This window comes from Oenanthe melanoleuca, chromosome 3, assembly GCF_029582105.1.
Source record: "Oenanthe melanoleuca isolate GR-GAL-2019-014 chromosome 3, OMel1.0, whole genome shotgun sequence".
NCBI lineage: Eukaryota > Metazoa > Chordata > Aves > Passeriformes > Muscicapidae > Oenanthe > Oenanthe melanoleuca.
The window spans coordinates 27,644,585-27,666,765 of NC_079336.1; the positions used below are offsets into that span (position 1 = coordinate 27,644,585).

General features: G+C 35.4%; 1 protein-coding gene across 4 annotated transcripts in view; it reads left to right on the top strand.

Moving 5' to 3' along the window:
- Positions 1-22,181, top strand: part of FAM135A (family with sequence similarity 135 member A) — a 79,448-nt gene that overhangs the window by 43,439 nt on the left and 13,828 nt on the right. For 2 of the 4 annotated variants that reach the window (XM_056487104.1, XM_056487106.1), the window contains 9 exons: positions 2,237-2,363; positions 2,723-2,876; positions 5,644-5,721; positions 7,885-7,934; positions 9,664-9,819; positions 15,476-15,549; positions 15,822-15,976; positions 16,210-18,514; positions 20,527-20,687. In XM_056487104.1, coding sequence (XP_056343079.1) covers positions 2,237-2,363; positions 2,723-2,876; positions 5,644-5,721; positions 7,885-7,934; positions 9,664-9,819; positions 15,476-15,549; positions 15,822-15,976; positions 16,210-18,514; positions 20,527-20,687 — 3,260 coding nt within the window. The remainder of the gene's footprint in view (positions 1-2,236; positions 2,364-2,722; positions 2,877-5,643; positions 5,722-7,884; positions 7,935-9,663; positions 9,820-15,475; positions 15,550-15,821; positions 15,977-16,209; positions 18,515-20,526; positions 20,688-22,181) is intronic. The other 2 variants (XM_056487108.1, XM_056487105.1) reach the window with 2 other exon arrangements.

Consider the following 22,181-nt stretch of genomic DNA (forward strand, 5'->3'; position numbering starts at 1 on the left):
AAATGGAAATGTTATAAAACCAAAATAATTAGGAAGGAGTTAAATCTATGGACAGTATTGTTTTCTATGAGGATTTTAGAATTCAGGGCCCAGAGGGATAAAAAACTTCTTGTTTTTAAGATTATCTGAAACAAATTTTGAGGGGTTTTTAAATTTAGAAATAAGAGTGTGTAGTGTATAAGGAAGAGAATGCCCAAGGCCAGAGATGTGAGGAATGTATAAATATCTGTATTATATGTGTATATTTATATGTATAAATATTTATTAATTTTTTAAATCAAGAAGATCTGCTGCACACTGTACACAGTGACTGAAATAGCTGTTGTTAGTACAAATAGGCTGCTTCCTGTTAACCATTTGCACAGCTTTCAGTTACTACTCGAATGGCAGTGATATCTGCAAATGATAAATTTACCATTTTATTCAGCAAATGAAACTGGAGAATTTACTTTTCTCTTTACAAAAAGAATTTGGCTAATTTTTGCTGGAGCCTTTTTATTTCATCTACTTGTATCACCCTTTGCAGTCTCTGTTTACTTTGCATCTCTGTGTGAAAAAGGGCTGTACAGTCAGTTACATATATGAATTATTCTTTGTGCACATTTTTTTAGCATATCTGTCTTTTCCTTCTTTCATGGTCTTCAAATACTCCATGCTACTGCCCTCAAATTTCCTTATATTCAAGTCAAGTCTGTGCCATAAATGCCCAGACCTTTAGCTTCAGGTATTCCCACTTCTTGTGCCTGTCTTCATGTCATGGAAAGCACTACCTCTCTGTATGGTGGACAGCTGTTCTTTGCTGTAGGGCTGTGCTGGTTTGGAGGATTCATCAGGCTTTCATGGGTTTCTTGTCCTTTTTTCCCCCCTGCAAGTTGGTTTGAATTGTTTTGGTGATGTGTTTTAGGCATGGTTATATAGTAATTGAACTAACACATCTGAAGAGGTGGTGCAGCATTATTTGGGAGAGAAAAGTACTGAGAAGGTGGGAATTGTTGAAAATATAATCTGATAAATGCACTTAAATGCACTTTCTAATGCACTTAAAGTAGCATCATGTACGTAAAATGTACGTGATCACCCTGTCCCACAAGTGAAATTCAGGCATTTAACCTATACTGATCATTTGTTGGCAGAAAATGAAAAACCGGTTTTGATACCAATTTTTAGTAAGAAACGTATTTTTCCCTACTGACCTTTTTAAAAAGTTGCAGTAAACTGAGGGGTTTTCCGTGTATTTTTCCTCAGTTTCTGGCTTTTCAAGTGATGATACAATAATGCTATTTAATTTTAAGCCTCAGCTTGATACAGTTTGTGTAAGGAGATACTGCAACAAAAAAGCAACTTCTATGCTGCTTTTATTATCTGGAGAGCAAGGTATTGCTGGTGTGCACAAAATTATTTTAAGTATTCAAGTTGTCCTTTAAATCAGCTTATGTTGGGGAGAGGAAGACATTTTAAAATTTACAGTTTCATTTCAGCTGAGCTCCCCCATGTAGTAAATACTTGATGGTTGTTGTATTCATATCTGGCTCACTTTTCTGGAACACCTCTTTCTGAAAAACTTGAGAATTTCAGATGTTGCTCTTCTTTGTCGTTTGAGCTTTCATGAATGACAATTTGGTCTTCTGTTTGTATCATGCTTACATTATTGGCACCTCTTCCTTTCTTAGGGGTGGTCACTTTTTGAGCATTTTCTTCTTCTGTGTAGCATTCAGATTCATCTTCTCTTGGGCCCTACTAGTGTTAACGTTCCCTTGAAAGAGAGAAGATAATTCTACTTGGGTACACCCCTGGACTCCTCTATAATCTATGCTTTTCTTTAACCTGTAATTGCTTATTTCTGCCTGTTATCTAATAGTCCTCACTTTCTGCATTCATTCATTTTTCATTCATCTTTCCTAGCTGTTATCACAAGGCTACTGTTGCAGGATACTCTGTTCTTTCAGGAGTTCAGGATAGGATCTCCTCCACAGCAGGCAGCGCTCAGGCATCCTTTGGGAAAACAGCAATGTCAGTTTGTGTAACAGATTTCAACTTCCAGCTACTGTCTCACTTTTAAAAGGTTAAGTTCTCACAGCAAAATCCACAGAAAATGAATGCTTCATACCTGTTAAAATTCAAAATTTATCCTCCCGGCTTAAACTTTCAGGAATATTGTTTAAATTAGTTGAAGTTTGCATTGGGAGCGATGATGAACAGTATGTTCAGATTATCAGTTCATTTGTGCTTTTTGCAGTTTTCCTCGCCCAGTGAAGAATACGTGGTTGAACAGGAATGCACCAGCACAAAACAGGGACTCTGTGATTCCTTCTCTTGAAAGTGTGGTCTTTGGCAATAACTACACAAAACAGTTATCAGCAGACGTAAGATTATATGTCAATTTAAAATTTTATTTGTACTCTGTTGGGAGATGTGAATTTTATCTTTTCTGCAGGAATATTATTTGATAAAGAATGAACTTTGTTAGAGGTGTTTTGGGATGGCATGTGAAAAGGGAAATGAGAAAAATTGTTCTAAAAAACTGTTACCTGCTTCCTGAATGTACATATGGGAAGCTTAAAATATTGTTTGACCTCCTTTTTTAATGTCTTGCAATCCACTGCAAATCACAAAAATATAGATCAAGTTTGTGAAAAGAGGCAATTGCTTATCTTTTTAGTCATTCTACTAACACTTCATTTATTATACAAAATTAATGTGTGCCTTTTCTTCTTTATTCTAGGGTTGCAGTTTTGTTGTTTCAGAGTCTTTCCTCAGCCATGCTTATAATTTCCACTACACACTTTGTGCCACTTTGCTGCTTGCTTTCAAAGGGTTACACAGATATTTCATTACAATAACCAAGGATCTCCCCTCTTCTCACCGAATTGAGCTGGGTATGTTCGATTTCATAAAGCATATCGCTTCCTTGTGAATTTTTATTAAGACCTCTTCTAGACTAAACTGTCATTGATGGCACATCTCTTGCATCTAAAATATTTTTTGTTTAAACTTATCTGAAATTTATTAACTGAAAAAAAACAAAAAAAACAAGTGCTGTCATATCTCTAATAAAATAAGGAAGTAACAGCCTTAATCTATGGAAATATATTTTTTCTTCTTGGTCTTGATTTGTGTTCTTATTTCAAATTACTGTGTCTAGTGGTGAGGAAGCTCTTAATCCAAGTAGCACACTGCACTTCTTTGTTATAAGGAAACATTGCATATTTGTACAAAAATCTAAATTCTTTAAGCTTTGAGAAGAATATTTCACCGAAAACTTACATGAAGAAAGACCTACAAGAAAAAATTGCTGCTGGCTTATTTTGTAGTTTAACTTTTTAAACAGACTTAGTTGCCATGAAGACTTTTAGCTAACCACATATGATAAAAGTAACTGCAAAAGTATTACATGTAATGTATGGAAATGTGCATGCACATTCCTTTTCTGTAGAATGAAGATATATTAGAGAGCCTAACCTTGATTTGTTAATTGTGGAAGTAAGAAAGGAAAATACATTGGCATTGTAAACACTGATTTAGACTTTTTCTTCAGCAAGCATATACTTTTTTTAGTCATGTTTTATTAAAGAAAAAAAATCATTTGGCATTTATATGGATTGTGGACAATAGTTACTGATTTTTGTATTGTTTGATTTTACCAGTGTCAAAACTAAGCACAGTGAAACAGTAAGGTAATTGAGATATGAAAGATATTTTAAAAATGTGATGTGGTCAGTTAGTGATTCAAAGAAAGAATGTTTCACTTCTATATTACAAAATACAAAGCTATTTTTGGTGGAAAAATTTTCAGGGAGCTTATTACAAATCTGTCCATAGAAAAGTACTAGAAACTGAGGTTTTTTCTTCACAGAAGCAAAAATACTGCTACAGTTACTGCTACATTTTTCTGTCAGTTATCTTAATTTTGATATGGAGGGAAACACCTTATGAAAGGAGTGACTCAACTCTTAGTTTTTCTCATAAGGTCAAAATGTACTTTTTCCCAAATCATAGAATCAGAGAGTCATTTAGGTTGGAAGAGACCTCTAAAGATTATGAAGTCCAACAATTTACCCAGCAAAACCATGTTCACCACTAACCACATCTCCCAAATGTCACATCCACATGCCTTTAGAATGCTTCCAGGGATGGTGACTCCACCACTTCCCTGGGAAGGCTGTTCCAATGCCTGACCACCCTTTCAGTGAAGAAATTTTTTCTAATACCCAATATAAGCCTCTTCTAGTACAACTTGAGACCATTTCCTCATGCTGTGTCACTTGTTACCTGGGAGAAGAGAGCGACCCCCACCTGGCTACACCCTCCTTTCAGACAGTTGTAGAAGAGCAGTAAGATCTCCCCTGAGCCTCCTTTGGTGCAGGTTGAAGAACCCCAACTCCCTTTGCTGCTCATCACAGGACTTGTGCTCCAGAGCCTTCACCAGCCTTGTTGCCCTTCTCTGGGTTTGCTTTACCAGCTCAATATATTGAGTTTGATGGCACTATTGTTGTTCTAAGGATAGGCTTAGACAAAACCTTGGTACTTAAATGCTTCAGGTATGATCTTGAGTTCCCCTGAAACATTCCTCCAAAATATATATGTAACAGAAAAAACCTGCCATTGAATTGCATACTGGTAATGCAGTATGCATTTCAGCAGCATTGAAGTCACCAAAGCCATTCACAAGCTTCAGAAGTATTTTAATCGGACCTTTTCTCATCTAGATGGGTAATTTAGCTTACCCTTAGCTATGCAGTTTTGAACAGAAACGCTCAAAATAAATATCTGAAGAGAAAATTACAGCTTAGAATTAACATTCATTGTACATATTCCACTGACAGTTTGTTTCCTGTGGGTTTAATTTTTTATTTTTATTTTTAAGTCTCTGCTAGAGTTACTTGTTTTTTTCATAATTATAAATATCTTTTTCACTTATTTCACTTATTTTGTTTATACATTGATAGGGACAATTGATATAATAAAAAGTACTAATAATGTAAGCTTTAATTATTACTCACATTTTACTCATGAAAAATAATACCTACTATTAACACTAATGTTTCTAAAATCCATCAGCAGTTAACAGAAAAAGTGCTGTGTTTCTGTAATGTCTATCAAGAAATTGAGACTCACTGGACTTCACAAAGTACACAATTGTAATTTCTGCTCTTTTAAAAAAAAATTTTTAAGTAAATGAACTATTTTATAGTGGATATTTTATCTGTAAAGTTTAAATGGACATTGCAGAAGAGAATATCCAGTTCTGTTTAAACTTCAGAATCATCACTTTTTTGTTTAAGATAAAATTATTCTTTCTTTAATTTTGTTTCTTCTGTTTGCTTTGCTATTGCTCTGTCATAATTTTAACACAAGGCACTGATTTTGCAGAAGCATGTGGAGACAACAGTTGGACTCGATAACTGTAATTGAGCATTTAAATATTACTGGTTTCAGGAAATAAAAAATCCTACCTTCATGTGTATCACAAGTGATACTTAATCTAGAAACTGCACTCAAATGATATGTTTTCATGTACTGATCTAACTGCACTAATTGCTAGGCTAGCACTAAGCTCTTTTACTAACTTTAAGGCAAATAATAAATCACAGGTGAAAAAAGGAGTGTAGTAACTAGTCATGTGTGTACAATCCCTGTAACTAGCCAAGGCCAGCATGCAGGTCCTTTATGAACGCCTTCTCAGAAGAAAATATCCACGAACCCAGAGATTCGCCTACCTAGGTATGTTTCCAAAGCAGGTGATATAATCCCTCAGATTTTTATTGATACTATAAAATACTGTATTAATAATATAAAATGTTACTCCATTTGCAGAAAGAAACAATTTCAATATTCAGCCATAGCAAACATATGTTGAACTCTGAAGTCTGCAGAATTGAGTTACTAAATTTTAGGCTGAGTATAGATGATAAAATGAGGCATCATTGCTGTTTTTTGGTTTAGTGTTGTTATACTTTACTAAACAAAAATGAGTGAAAGTTCAGTCAGCCACCAACATTTTTAAAATGGCTTAAAATTATAGCTTCATTTAATGCAACACAGATTTTTAGATAATTAAAGATAATGAATACAGTTTCTTTCTGAGAAATCTTTCAGATTCCTCTGGTATCTCAAGACTTAATTCTTGCAAACGGTACATAAGGCATTATGAGTGCTTAGGGTGCATTTGTCCATATATCTACATGGGCCGATCCTCCCTCTGGAGAGTGTCAATGTGGGCTTGATGCTGGACAAAAGATTATTACAGTGCTGTTTAAGCACAAGGAAGTTTCAGTTGGGAAAAGGATTTAATGTCAGTTCAGTCTTTTATCAGGTTACCAGATTAATAATCTGTAAGTGTGTTTTGGTTTTATTATAAAAAGGAAACCAAAGTAGTTTTTAGCAGAGCCAGCAGAATTGCATAAGATGTTTGCTGGATTAACATTGCTGCTATAGAATATAAGTGCTTAATTTCCTTTTGTGTAGTGTTAGCTCTACTCTGTCTTCTCTTTTTTAATATAGCATTGGATATTAATATAGTTTGGGGCTTTCCATAATGATTTTAGATTTCAGAGTTTTAAATCTTGTTCAACAAGCGTATTCTCAATTGAAGTGTGACAAACAAATAAGCAGTATGGTGTCATAAGTAAAACATTTAATTTTTTCATTAATGACAAAATTTGTGTGGCCATACCAAAAACTGGTATTACAGCTTAAATTATTTTCATGTTTTTAGAAAAATTATCATGAAGTACTGTTAAGCAAAAGGTATATGTAGTAACTATTGTAAACTTGTTTCTGAGAACATCATATATTTCTGCAATTTGCTTTTTTTTTCTCAGAACTTTGAGTTGTGTGAGTTAATTTGTGTGGCATTAAGTCCAAACCTAAGCATGATGAATGCTGTTAGTTGAAAATCAAAAATGCTTACCAAGTATAGCATAATTTAAAGAGAAGTTGAGTATACATACTGTCGCTGTTCTGTAAACCTTTGTTAATTATCCATATCCTGAAGTTACTACTAGGGCTCTCAAGGTATATTTTGTTTTTCAAAATATGTGTTTTCAAGAAATATTGAACATTTTTGTAATACTCTGTTTCAAAAATGAAATATACATGCTTCTTACAGGCAATTTTAGGGTTTATGAATTGTTGCCTTATTACTCATACTTCAGATGCAGAAGGAAATTAAACATAATACCAAATTATTGTTTGATTTATCAAATCCCCCAAAGTAAACAGGGCTGTTTAACAAGGAAAAACATCTTCATGAAGGAATATATGTTTTCTTCATAAACGAGTGATTCAAGGTTCAGATCCAGTTTTAGCTGCCATAGTGTGTTAGATTGATTTGCTCTTAACATTAAGCTACTGAGATCACTTAAAGAACAGTTTTATTGACTAAAAAATAATTCCTCATACAACTAAAGACTTATATTCATGTATCATGTAAATTATATACCTTTAGAAAAATGATACGGGAATAAAGCTTCTCTAGAAAATCTGGTAGAAGAGAAATTGTATTACCTTGGTTTTAAATGATGACATTGCTGCTGAATAGCAGCAGTATCAGTGGATAATCTGAAAACTGTATCATCTAAGGCCCAGTATTCTCAAATTTAATTTTGAATGGAAAATTGTTGTCCTTGACAAGGTGTTATGATAAGCAATCATTATAGTTGCAAATTCTTTTTCTTAATTGTTTTGTCCTCAATTTCAGAAATTGCTATGAAGAAATTTAGTGGAAGTTTATAGTTTTACTTATTAACTGTGGCACTTCATATGGCTTCAAGTTTTATTTCATGATTTCTTTTTCATATCTTCACATTGTTTTGTGAGATAATTTGTTTCACTCTGCAGCTTGGAAAGTACATTACTCATGGGTATGTCCTCTCATCTTTCCAGAAAACATAGATGTAGAAGTTCGTCTTACGGAATTGTGTGAAGAAGTCAAGGTACAGGCTTTTTTTGATGTATTAAATAATTTAAATAACTATAAAAGTAGAATGTGCTGATTTTATGTGCTATTTGGGAATATACTGTTTGTTTCAGGGATGACAGCATATATGCTTCTTGCTAGCACTTATTTCAACTCTCCCTCCAAAGACAAATTGTGCAACTGATGCCAAAACTGAACTGTTGATCTGGTGGGTTGGTGTGTCAGTGGTAGCTGTGTAACTATTTATATCATGAAACTGAAGGTTTAGAGAGGGAGATTACTTGTATGAAAATCATGCTTTGAATTTTCTGCAGTTATAATTTGATTTTTTGAGGTTTGATGGGATCAAATAACAATGACACAAGATCAAGCAGAAGTTTTACAAAAGGAAATTCTTCAAGTCATCACCTCATCTGAAAGTACTTGTTCTGACGCTATCTCCTTTTCTGTTTTCCTTACATTCTCAAGGAAACACTGTCTACTTTAAATGGCTTAGATTTGTCTCCCTATCTCTCTCCTTAGTCAAAACTAGCCCCAGCTGAGTTTTTGGTCATGGCAAAATCTAAAGGACAGGTTTTAAAACTTCTTGAAAGACTATCCACACTTTGCTGGTGAGTGGGCCATCTGCCCAACTTGGAAGAACAGTTGACTCACCTTTATTTACTGCAGTAGTAGTATAACTGCAAGAAAATGTAATAAGGCCTTTAAAAGGATGTCATTGTATAACTGGAGACAAATTTAGTACTGCTAGCTCTTTATGGGCAACTAATAATCTTACTCTATGTATTAAAATATTTTTTACATTTACACAGCTTCTCTCAATTTGTTAGTTTCTCCCGTGGCTTGCTGAACATTTTCTGTTTTCTTCTTTCTGTTCTTTTGTACAGATCTTATCAAAAGTTTCTCTTATTTCTCTTATGATTGGTTAAGTTGGTGTTTCTACATTCCCAATCCCTTTTTCTACTAGCTCTGTAATATTGCTAGAGTTTGTTCTTCACTATCTTTTCATTTTAAACCCTTTGCCTCAGTGCATTATGGGCCTACAATGAGTTTCTGAAAAACTATGTTATTTTCTAAAATGGCAGGGAACATAAGTCTAGCTGTCTACAGTTGCTGTGGGACTGTATCACAGGATTACAGTACATGGTAAAGAAAGCAAAACATGTTTCACACCAAATCTGTCTTGGTGTGATCTGGTTCCAGGAAGCTTGTGCTATAACACTGCTTCCTGACTATGCATAAAATGTATGTAGACATATAGCACCTTATAAAGGTTATTGTGAGTTATAACTTCTGAAATGGAGATATCTTTATTAAATTCTTATGATTTTATCCAAGTTGGACTAACATAGCAAGTGTCAATTTTTTGATTTTCTGATTCCTCTTCTTTTCAGGCACACGTTATTTTTATATGTTAGAAAATACAAATGTTGAACTCAGTTATCTTTGCCATTAGTTGGAATTATTGCTTTAGTTTTTGGACAGCAGTCCTAATTCTAGAAAGCAATGAGATAATATTTAATACAACATAAAATAATCTATTACTGTTGTAAAATAGATTGGTCCAGTGTCTTGGTTTGAGGACATTCCAGGACATCCAGTTTTGATACTTACTTCCCATTTGGAAGTTGCTTTTTTAAATTAAAATTCTCACTAGGATAAAGTATACTTTTTTTTTTTATTCCTGTACATTACGGTTTCCTCAGTGAATTTATTTCAGTGAAAATATTTTTTCCTGACTTCAGAAAATGGAAAATCCTGATGAACTGGCAGAACTTATAAATATGAATCTTGCTCAGCTTTGCTCACTTCTGATGGCTCTCTGGGGGCAGTTTCTGGAGGTCATTACCTTACAAGAGGAGGTCGCAGCTTTGCTAGCACAAGAGCATCACACATTAAGAGTAAGTATTGACCCAGGGACCTTCATATGCTTACTGGGACCCATTGTTATGGAAATGCGTATCAAAATGAGACTCCAGTTTGCCATTTTTCTATTTATATTTTGGAAAGCTGGTTGGAATTGTAAAGGGAACTGTTGCATTTCATTTGTTACCTTGTATATTATGTATTAGGTTGTTGGAATATAATGCATAAAACATATTATTTATGTTTATGAACCAGGTAATTCACTGTTCTTTTAATAAGAAATGCAGTTCAGAAGGCTGATTGCAGGCCGTGGAATAACATATATTTGTGCAGACCGATGTACTTTTTCTGTGGGAGCCTTGTCTAGTGCCCACCCTACATTTTACTTCTTTGCTGCATTTAGGCTGCCTGCTTGCATCATAAATGAAGTGTATTTCTTTCTGAATTAAGAATTTATAACATTAATAAGTCTTGAAAAGTCTTTTACGTGGGATTTTATAAAAGAAATGTGCGTGGAATGATCTGGCACATGAGTATTTGTGTGTGTGCGTACTAACACATCTGTAGTGCTGTTGGTCTGTCTATAGGAGTGTGCAATTTCTGTGGCCTCTCAGCAAGTAGAACCACAGCAGTGCTGTTCCCATAGTGAAATATAATTGAGTATGGACTAAAGCAGTACTCTTACTCGATAAATCACATTGTTTGGTGAGGAAATCATGGTTGTGGAAGTAGCCTGTTATGGAGAATAAATGGAATCTTTCAGAATGAATGCAAGGGTTATTGTTTGATGTGATAGCCATAAGAAAGGGATCATTTTATTGTCTGTCTATGAATCTTACCTTTCTGTGGTTTTCATATTAATACTGGAATACCTCAAGTTAACTGGTGGAAGGTATGAAAGTATACTGTTTCATTTAACCTGCATTTGCATTCAGCTGCTGGTATGTTGGTATTTGTACAAATTTATATTTAATAAAACCAAATGAAGAATTAATATATTATTTTTTGCTGCTCCAGAGAAGACACTGCTAATGAATATGTATTTAGCTTCTTAAATGTGGTTCTTTTAAAATCTGTGATGTTAGTCGTCCTCCTTAGTTCATAAATGCCTTAATTATTGAGTATTCCTGCAATAAATCAAAGTATTTAATTATACTATAGGAATTAAGATATTGCACATATTAAAACTATTTCAGTGGTGCTTTCCAGCTGGAAAAGAAATCAAATAGGAGTTCCCTTCCTCCCTATGGAAAAAAAAGTATAATTTGATTTCACATTTGTATGCCCTGCATCATTCTGATTTGCTGTTATGCTCATTCCTTTTGTTATCTGTCACTGTACTTTGTGGATACTCAATAAAAGACTGGAGAGGAGATGCAAGGCATGGGTGTTCCTAAAATTATGTTTTTATGTAGTGCCTGATATCAGAAAGCAAGCAGGCTGACTCTGCAAGAATTGCATAGTACAGCATTGAGAAGGGATTTTTACCTGAGCCAACTTAGAACCAGCAGTGTGATATTACTTCATTTTTAAATGGACACTTGTTTTCTGCACTTGAACATGATATGAGTTTGTATGAACACTTTGAAAATATATGTAATTAAAATATATGTAAAAAACCATTGCTCCACTGGGCTTCCCCTGTGGCAGTAGAGCAGGAACTCACAAGCCATAAGTTCAGCAAACCTTTAAATGAAAGCGATGCTAAATTTCAGCCTTATCTTTTCTAAGAGTGTGTTCAGTTGTTGGTTTTGGATCTTGTTTTGCAATGCTTAGTATAATAAATTGTAACTTTTATTAGTAATATCTTGAGAATTTATATTCAGAGGGATTGTATAAGCATACCTCAGGAAGTCTACAGTGATGATCATGTTCCACTGGAGCCATTATTGGCACATACCAAGTGATGCAGGCTTTCTGGTTATTTGATTTAGTTGGTATTTAAAAGATGATCTACTAATTCTCCTCATTGGAGACTATATGTTGACATTTAAAGTCATGGAATTGTTTAGGTTGGAAAAGACCTTTAAGGTTAAGATAGTCCAACTATCAACCCAGCACTGCCACATTCAGCACTAAACCAGATCTCCATGTGCCATATCCAGATGTATTGCCACAGATGGCAATTCCACCACTTCCCTTGCCAGTCTGTTCCAATTCTTTACAACTCCTTCTGTGAAAAAAAGAAACAACAAACCTAATATCCAACCCAGACCTCCCTTGGCACAACTTAAGGCTATTTCCTCTTGTCTTTTCACCTGGGACATGGCAGAAGAGACCAATTCCCACCTGGCTACAGCCTCCTTTCAGGTAGTGTAGAGAGTGATGAAGTCTCCCCTGAGCCTCCTTTTCCCCAAGCTAAAGATGACCCACTAATTCTCCTCTTAAGAGACTTAACCTGTTCCTTTCTAGAATAAGAACCCTTTTTATTTACTTTTATTTTGGAAATGGATACTTTGATGTATTCAGTACTGGATGCTAAATCTCATTTTATCTTTTCTTCTTGCAATATTTCCAGACTATCAGGAAAATTCCCCAGGAAATTACTTCCTGAGAAACTTAATTAATGAACCCTTTTAGGGAGTGATTAATCTGAGTGGTTAAGATACTTGTGTTAAAATATCCCCTAGAAAGGCCTGCCACCTTCATTTGGTCAAATGGCTTTCACCCTCTTTGCACAGATGCTTATAAAGTAGGCATTTCTGCTGAAGAATTGTTCAAGTGTTGAAATTATTATTTTAATAATTTTACTTACATTTACTTAAGTGTTTCAATATTTAACTATTTTCAAATACTTGGAAAAGCACTACATTAAAAAGTGAGGGACACTTTAGGTAAAACTGAATATCCATCTACTACATGATCATACTGATAAGGTTTACAAATGTATTTTATTGAAAAAACTGCTCAGAGTTTGTTATTTTACATTACAAAACGTTTTGAACACTCAACTAGTTAATCTCTTTGTTCTGTAGTGACATCTCCTGGTAGGTCTGAATATATTCTTCCAAAATTATTTCTTTCCATTTGGTTAGTCCTAAAATAGGAGAGCTGAAGACTGAGATCTCTGACTGCTATTTATAAATATGCAGATAGACAATATGTATTCCATAGCAGCTTTTAAACACAGTTCTTCTGATTACATTGGGAGGACCATAAAAACCGTGCCTCTGGGAAGTCTGTAGAGATTAGGAGTAGCAGCTGCAATTTCCTCTTGCAAAGTCCTTGTGGAGTCAGCCCAAGTTGGTGGTTCCTGCATCATTAGCAGAGCTGGCAGTGACTCTGGTTCTGCAGAGCCTATTTATCAGTGTCCTAGCAAGTGCCTCAGTCCTTCAGTAGGTTAAGCACCAATTAAACAGAATCAACTACTGTTGATTTGGGTTCTTTTGTCTCATTAGTAAAGACTTACATGCTATTGGAGCTTGCTTTCAACTATATATTTTATACTGTTGTTATTCTGCGTGGAGCTATCTGGAGCTGGCAGTGAGATTTTCTTCAGAAGTACTGAAATTACTTAATTACAAATGGGATTTATTGCAAATGAAAAAATGGCTTCCTCTTCTGTTGGAAAGGGTGCAGTATTCTAAAGATCTAGTCTCCATATAACTCTAGTTACTTTATGTGGTGAAGTGCTTATGTCTAAAATCAAAACTACCTTGCTTGCTTCCTGGGAAACAGCTGTGTGCCCTTTTCTTGACATATACCACAGACATCTACTAATTTAGCAATATTCCTGTAACTATAACCTGACTGATTAGGATCATTAATTAATTTTTAAATTGCTTAATTTAAAATGATAATGTTCACTCTTCATGATAAATTGTTCTAAAATCTAGTTTTTAAGCAGTAAAATTATATTTTAAGTATTTTATAACAGACCCCCTTCCTGGGATAAAGGGTGGGGATTAGCACTGAAAAAATTATGTATTTGCAAGGTACAAGTCTGTTTAGAAAAGGCAGCTGGGAAAACGCAGCAAATTACTTGGGAACATCAATTCTTATCCTACATGTGTATATATAAACTCCTGTTGTATAAACAACAAATTCTGAAAGAAAGCAAATTGAGTTCTGGCAAGAGTGGAAGTTGCATTTACAAGAAACAGTTGAATTTTGTGTTTTGTTCTTACTTCAAAGCGTTTTCCATGACTATTCAGAGATGATGTTATGACTAAGATTAATTCTATGAAATACAGTACAGTAAATTCTGGGAGATTGGGACAGGACTTTCAGTTTCTCTTGCAAGTTAAAGATTGGGGGTAAAATGTTTGTGATTTGGGATTGGGTTTTTTCCTTAAGCACCTTGGAACAATTCTCTCCTTAGTTCTTCTTGTATTAAGAAAACAAAAAGGTGTAGAAGCTACAGAATTTAAAGTTAATCCAAGTGATACTCTCTAAAAGTATACTGGACAGTGTATCGGGAGAGAAAATGAGCTCCTAATGTCTGAAAAAAATTAATGTGGTCCTGAAAGTCTGGTGTTTGCCAGTTCATGCACAAGATTTTCATAGAGCCATGTTTGTGCTCAGGGTGGGTGCAGATGATGGCTGCAGCTCTGAGTGACAGAGCTGAGGGAACTGAACTAGGTCTTCACACTTGTTGCCTGTTTCACACTGAAAACTCCCACAGTCTGTCCAAAATTTAAGAGGAAGAGCCGGAGTATATTGAAGGAATAGAGGCATAGGTGACCAGAAAGTGCCTGGTAAATAAATTATTGATTCATTAGATTACCATGTAATTCTCTAAGTGGAATAGAAATTTTGTTTAAATTGATAGAACCAAATTAAAGTTAACGAACGAGCTGTTGTGAACAACCATTGTACAGCACATTCTGTTTTCTTTTGCTTTTTTTTTGCCTGCATGTAATTTGGAAGTTGAAAAAATAAAATGCATATTGATTGGATTAATATTTATATAGAATATTGGAAATATGAGAAACCTCATACTAAACCTTTGGGATTTCTAGATATTACATTTTTAGTACATTGATTATATTTTCATTTGCAGCAAATTGGTGTATAATTCACGTTCTCTATTTTAGCATATATTTGATGGATGGTAAAAATATTTATGGTTCAACACATTTGATAGTAAAAAATATGCTCCCAAGTGTTATTAAATACCACTTCAGTATTGTATTGTTTATTGACCTCAGACATACAATTAAGTCTTTAATACAATGCTTAAAATTAATGTACATTCTGTTACTGTCTTCATCATTTCCAGCGAAAATCTTTGCAAACAAAAGATTCTTTTGTACAGTAGTTTACTGTGGGCTAGAGAGTACTTACAGAAAGTTTGAAACACTCCTCTATATTCTGAGACTACAGAATATCTAATGGATTTCTGCTTCTGAAGGTAATACTCAGGCTCATTCAGAAGTGTCAATTGAACAGTCATTTCCTTTCTTCCCATCAACATTTCCAATAATATTGTGTGTTATTGCTTGAGCCTGATTTGGATGATTGATTTATTGGAAATCAAATTTTCAGCAGGCAGCTGGGTCTGATATAATTCCCAGTTATCCAGAGCACAAATTTAAATTGTTTCAGTCATTAGTCTTGTCTGTGGCAGCCATCCAGAATGAGCATCTAAAAATAGAGTAACTGTCTGTATTATACATACAAATGATATGATGGACTTTTAAAAATTGTTTGTAAGGTAAAATAAGCTCTGCCTTCATTTGAATCTTGCAGGTGCGCAGATTTGCTGAAGCATTCTTTTGCTTTGAGCATCCTAGGGAAGCTGCGCTTGGCTTTCAGGAACTACAGTGAGTAGCCTTTGGAATAACACAGTATATAGCATGTAGTACTGTTATTCTATAGTATATGTAGCATTGCAAAAATACATAAGAAATTCAAGAGAAACTTGTTCTCAAGATAGATTTAAAGTACTGGAACTTATATAAGAAGTTATTAAATAAGCTATTATTAGTTAATTAGTAGAAAAGCTTCTACTAAAATGAATTAAACTGTTGGTAATTTCTGTTAATGTAAAAATAAATAGTTCTTTTTTTCATGGAGGACTGCTTCCTTTTTTCAGTGCTCAAAGTCATCTACAGATGTGTGCAGCTATCAAAAACATTTCCTTCTGCAGTTCTCTTCCACCTCTCCCTATTGAGTGCAGTGAACTAGATGGAGATATGAACTCCTTGCCTATAATCTTTGAAGATCGGTATTTAGATTCAGTTACTGAAGGTAAACACACCTCACAGTACAATTTCCTTTTTGAAAAAATGAGGAAAAATTATGTAAAATTTGAATATTTTTAAATAAATTTCTTGCTGGCTTTAAAGGAGTACATTTATCTGACACGATATGGGGTTTTAGCTTGAATTTTGTATAATTGCTAGTGCATCGCTTACCTGCATAATCTTATTGTAAACATACTTTCTTTTTCTTCCCCCTTCCCCCCTTCTTTTCTGTGAAAGATGTGGATGTACCCTGGTTGGTAGCTCAGAGTGTTCCAAGGGCAGAGTCCAATAAACTGGATAAATTTGAAGCTGAAGAAGGTTTTGTTGCTGGTTTTACTAGCCCAGAACTGAAAATAAGACCTGCTGGTGCCTCCATCTCTTGGCATTCTGAAGCTGAAAAGATGCTAACAAAAACCTTCAAAGGGAAAAATGAAGATATAAATAAATCCAAAGCTAAGGTCGCTAAGCTTATAAAAACAATAAAAGCTGAAAACACAAAAAAAGTTGTAAAACAGAACTCAAAGGACTCTGTGGTGTTAGTAGGATACAAATGTTTGGTAAGTGCAGCACTGGAAAATGCCTCTAGAAGGTTGGATGGCGAGCCTTCATACAATGCTAACGAAGGGCTGGACCCTAGAGTAGGTGAAATTCCTTGTGATACAAAGGCCTGCATCAGGCAAATAACTCGAAAAGACCTTCCATTGTTGCCATATGATGAAATCACTGTCAAGACTGAAGGTGACCAACCAGGTTCAAGTAGTCCTGTGCACTGTGAAAATGAGGCTATTTTTGATAGACTGACTATCTCCCAGACAGATTCTGGAACTGTTCAAGCAGATAGTGCTTTACAACACACAGGTACATTTGAAGGTTGTCGTAGAGGTCAACCAGCTTCCTCAGGAGTCAGGACAATTGAGGGAAAACCAAGTAATAAGATTCTTTATGCAGAGGAGAAAGGAGTGGCTCACACTGAATCGTGGGCTAAGTTTCCACAAGATGAAGTGCACGAAGAGAATTTGCTAACACCCAATATTCAGTCTTCAGAATCTGGAAATAAATTGAATTTGGGAGAACAGGAACCCAAGCTTGAAAAGGAAGAGGTCCATGAGAGAAACTGTCAGCATTCCAGTGACAACTTGACAAAAATGAAAAGTAATCCACCTACTCTTTCAACAAAAGAGAGTCAAATCCCTGCAAGTGGAGACATGACTAAATTACCAGATGTTAGTGTGACGTACGCCTCTTCTAGATTTTCAGATTCAGGTGTAGAAAGTGAGCCAAGTTCTTTTGCAACTCACCCCAACCCTGATCATGTTTTTGACAATGTTCATGGTCAAATTGCACACAATGGTGAGAGAGCATTTCTTCAGCCTTTACTAAAACCAGACTCTGCAATAAAAAACACAATCGAAAGCCATTGCACTGAGAGTACAAGTGCTGTAAGTGAAATACAGTCATCCCTGACATCCATAAATTCACTGCCTTCAGATGATGATGAGCTGTCACCTGATGAGAATTCAAAGATATGTGTTGTACCTGAATGCCAGCTAAGTGACAGCAAAACAGTATTGGATCTAGGAGCAATTGACTTGCCAAAATGTGATGACGGTAAAACGTCAAACACTAATTTGCAGCAACAGTTTGTTGTGTTTTCAGGGCACTTTGATAATAAAACTCTGTCTGTACATTCCTCAGTCTCAGGAAAAAAAGATCTGTTACACTTGGTTGTTTCAGATGAGGACACACCTACTGATGTGGAAAGTTACAGCCCACAAACAGGCCCTGCCACAACCTGTAAGGATTCTGAGGACCTTGAAAGGCACCCTACAGCTACAGAAAGAACAATTAAGTTGTGTCTGGAAACAACTTGTATGGGTGAGCCATCTGCTGTTCCAGGTTCTTCATCTGTAAATGCAGCGGTTAAAAAAACAAGCAAAGTAAAACATAATGAGCCCTTAGAACTAAAGGGCACAGCTGAAGAACTGTCAGTAGCTAAAAGTGAAACTGGTACAGATAATCTTTCTCCGGCTGGTAGTGCTGACATGGTAAAGCAAGGGCTTGTTGAAAACTATTTTGGCTCTCAAACGAGCACAGATATTTCAGATATTTGGCCTATGGACAACAACATTCCTGTTAGCCCTCAAAAGGAAGCATATGAAAAACAAACTATTTGTTCTTCCCAACAAGATGAGGAAGAAGAGGAGGATCAAGACATGATTGAAAATGGGTATTATGAAGAAACCGATTATAGTATACTAGATGGAGCTTGCAGTGCTGAGCAGGATCATGGCTTAGCAGAAGAGAGAGCCCTGAGAGCTGAAATGATTGACAGTGGACACTTGCAAGACATAATGACTGTGCCCCCTGTCTGTACTCCTGGTTGTTTGTCTTTCCCTTCTTCTCTGAGAGATTCTCCCTGCAATATTACCTCTTCTTCGAAGAATAAATCTGATGCAATTACACAACAGCCAGGCAGCACATCCTACAGCTCTGCTTCAGCTGTTTCCTGGTATGAAAACTCTCCAAAACCTCAAATATTAGCGTAAGTGATTGTTTTAAAACAAGTTTTTTACCTTTAGAAATTATATTAATATAATAGAGAAGAGGAAAAGAAGCATAGTTGGGCTGTAAAATGCCCCAGAACTTGGCTTGTGGATTCTGCATGCCCAAGTAACAGCATGTTCTAGATGTTCAGATAAAAAGTGTCTTAGCACTAACTTCTTCTATCTTATCTTACGAGAGTTATCTTGTAATTTCATGTGGTTTGAAAAACAAGCAAAACAGGATTTTTCTTTGTTATGTTCAAAAAAGTAATCATTCAGCTGAAGAATAATGTTGTAAAGGCTACTGAGCATACAAATGGTGTTGTATGAAAGTGAAGTTGTTAAAATAGCAAGCTTGGGAAAATACACTTTGACTCTAAAACATAAATCCAAAAACATTGTGTAACTGGTTGTGTATCAGATTAGCTAAATGAAGCAAATGTGTAGTGCAAGCTATGGTAATGGCCTTATTTTTAAATCTTAACTTCAAATATCAAAAATGTAGCACCTGAGAGACCATAGTGCTCTAAATTACACTGCAGTTTGGATACCAGGAAAGCCAAATTTAGAGGAACGTCAGGGATGCCAGATTGTACCTCTTCTTGATGTAAACATAGGAGTTTCCCTAATAACCCCCTGCTGCTAAATGAACATGTGAAGCAGCACTTTATGTGTTGTTTCAGAAGTAAAATGTTGTTGTGAGAGAAAAGAAGAATTAAAAGAGAAGTAGAAATGCTTAGATGGTGGAAGAGATAAAAGACCCAAGAGTTTGTGAAAAGCAGCTTGAGAATAGAAAGGAGTGAGCAGTCAAGTAGAGGAAAACAGGTTAGAAGTGGCCAGAGAAGTAGCTTATGGGGTTACTGGTGTGGAATGGGAAAGATGAAGAGCAGAGGCTACTCAGGCTGTTCTGTAATGATAAAAGTGAACTCGGAATAAAATCAAGGACTTGGCCATGGGAAAAGCAGAGTCTCCTGGAACATGAGATAACTGTGAATCCAGAGGGTATGATCTGCTCTGTAAAGAACCACCCTTGGTGTGTTCAGGAAACATGCCTTGAGTACAAACTCAAGTAGCTTCTGTTGCAGAGTGATAAGAGCAGCTGTCAGCAGTGGTTTCTTTTCAGGCTGACTTCATTGAGGCCTGGCCTAATTCCAGTTAGTGAGGAATGAACTAAAGATAAAGTTGGGAAAACAGAAGAAAAGGTAGAATGGGAGGAAAACGGTGAGCAGGCAGAAGAGAATAGGATACAGCACAACGCTGTGAGGGATCATGCAGAGCAGATGGATTAAGGACGCATAAGGAAAGCATAAAGCTTTATGTGCTGCAGGGAAACTGATATGCAATTAGGAAGGCCATGCACAGAAACTAAGGGAGGTGAAAGAAAGGGAGAAAGGAACACAAGGAGCTCCAAGCATGTGAGGATCTCAGCTATTAAAAACCTTATAGTGTATGCCTTCACAGACTATATAAGAGATCAGAAGTCTGGATCTGGCTGTTTCAGAAGCAAGTGTCTGTTATTCACCCTACAACAGGAACCTTATGGTGAGACATTAGAGCACTGATACCACTTCTCTTCTGGCCTAAGAAATGGGCTTGGCAATAATTATCAAAGTCAGTGAAAATCTTAAACTTGACTTCCAATTGGTTATAATTTCTATAATATTTTATTGTGTGGGAACAAAAAGCTATTACTTGTTCAAGACCACAATGAACCCAGCATCTTCAGTGGTTTCAGAAATACTTGGAGACTTTGCAAAGATGGTCAAAGGAGAGAATAGAGTAGAGCTTGAGATGTGGTTTTTATTGCAGAGGAAAAGGGGCTGCAGGAATCTCCAGTAAAAATGTTCTGAGGAAATGGTTTATTTTGTGAAAATAGTAATTTGATAAATATATTTCCCTCCATATTAATTACATAGAATACAAAGCAAAATGACAGTAAAAAACTGTATCCTGGAAGACCCTACATTTATCTAGCAATAGTAAATATATAATAAGTACTTTTTTATTCCAGTTTCCTACAGGCTAAAGAAGAATTGAGGCAACTTAAACTTCCTGGATTTATGTATAGTGATGTTTTCAAACTGGCTTCTTCAATACCTTATTTCAGTATGGAAGATGATGAGTGTTCAGAAGAAGGAGTACATCTTATAGTCTGTGTCCATGGCCTAGATGGTATGCTGGGAAATATGATACTGTACAAGAAAGTAGTTCAGATTAGCTGTGAGATTTAGCTTTGGTCATTTGAACTGAACACCTGAAATAGGTTCACTGGAGGGAAATGGGAATCTGGCATTGTACTACTACATTTGACAATATGTTCCATAAAATCTTTTAAATTAAGAATTCTCTGTCTTTAAGAAAATTTCCCTGCACATAAATCTGTTTAATGCCATAGTTCACATTAGGTGCATCTTTCAGTTTTTTATGTCGTAAAAGAATTTGTCCATGTTGTGGTAATAGAATGGAGTTACTGACAAAACTGTTTTCTTTAGAATTGCTGTGTTGTCAAGGAAAATGAAATATGTGTATCTTGTTAGGAAAAAGAAATAGTACGTGTAAAACTCAGTCAAGTGTTTATAAGGTTTTAAAAGGTTAAGTCACTGAATCACAGTGTGGTTGAGGGTGAAAGGGATCACTGGGGATTGCTCGGAGCAAGGGAGTTGAATGAGACAATCACCTACAGCAGGTTGCCCAGGATGCAGTTGGGTTTTTGAATATTTCCAAGGACTAAGATTCTACTGTGGTAGAAGTGAGAAACTCTCTTTTTAATTGAAAAGATTATAAAGTTATAGCTTGAGTATATTCACCTGCTTTTAGTTCAAAGCGTATTGAAGCATATATTAAGAAACAATATCCTCTCTAGCTTTTGTGTGTTTTTGAGACACTTCTTGAATTAATAATGTAAGGAAACACAAGAGGGCATTCCTCATTTGGGCAAAAAGCAGCCTTTGTTAAGTACTTTTAAAAAGAGTACTCAGAGGTATTCCCTCATACTAGTGTAGATATTCTCGTACATGTAAAAGTGGCACAAAAATTAACTTGACCAAGAAGCCTGTTGTTACAAAAACATGTTTGAAGCCTTAGGAAAGTCCACATATTTAAAATTTTCTTACAAAATCGGTAAGCTTATACAAGCTATATCCAATAAATGACAGATGTAAATAAAAATCCTGTTCTCTAAGGCAGAAAGGCTACCTTTTCTTCAAAAGCATGACTACTGATGTGGAAAAATCTTCAGGATGCTAGCTAAAATAGCATTTGTTGTTTTGGGTACCATACCACAGTATCTAAAAGTATCTTTATCTGCTGATAGTTCACTCTGCCTTTTCATTTTATGAAAATACTCCTTCACTGAATTCTGTAATTCAGTGAAGGAGTATTCACTGAGTTCTTTAATTTGCTTTATCAAAATTAATTCGGTTTCTATGAATGTAATGTTCACAGTGCTATGTATCACTTGGAGGCTAAGACAAAATCAAACATGACTTCCTACATCCTTGCTTTTTTAAGTGTTTGCATAGAATGTCATCTTCATAAACCATTTTGTCACTTAATTTGACATTGTAGTTTCTTTCAAAGTCTTACTGAATTTTAGTTAGGGCTGAGAATATAATTAGCCGTGTTTAAATATAAAGCTCTGCCAGTGAATAATTTCAGTATTCTGAG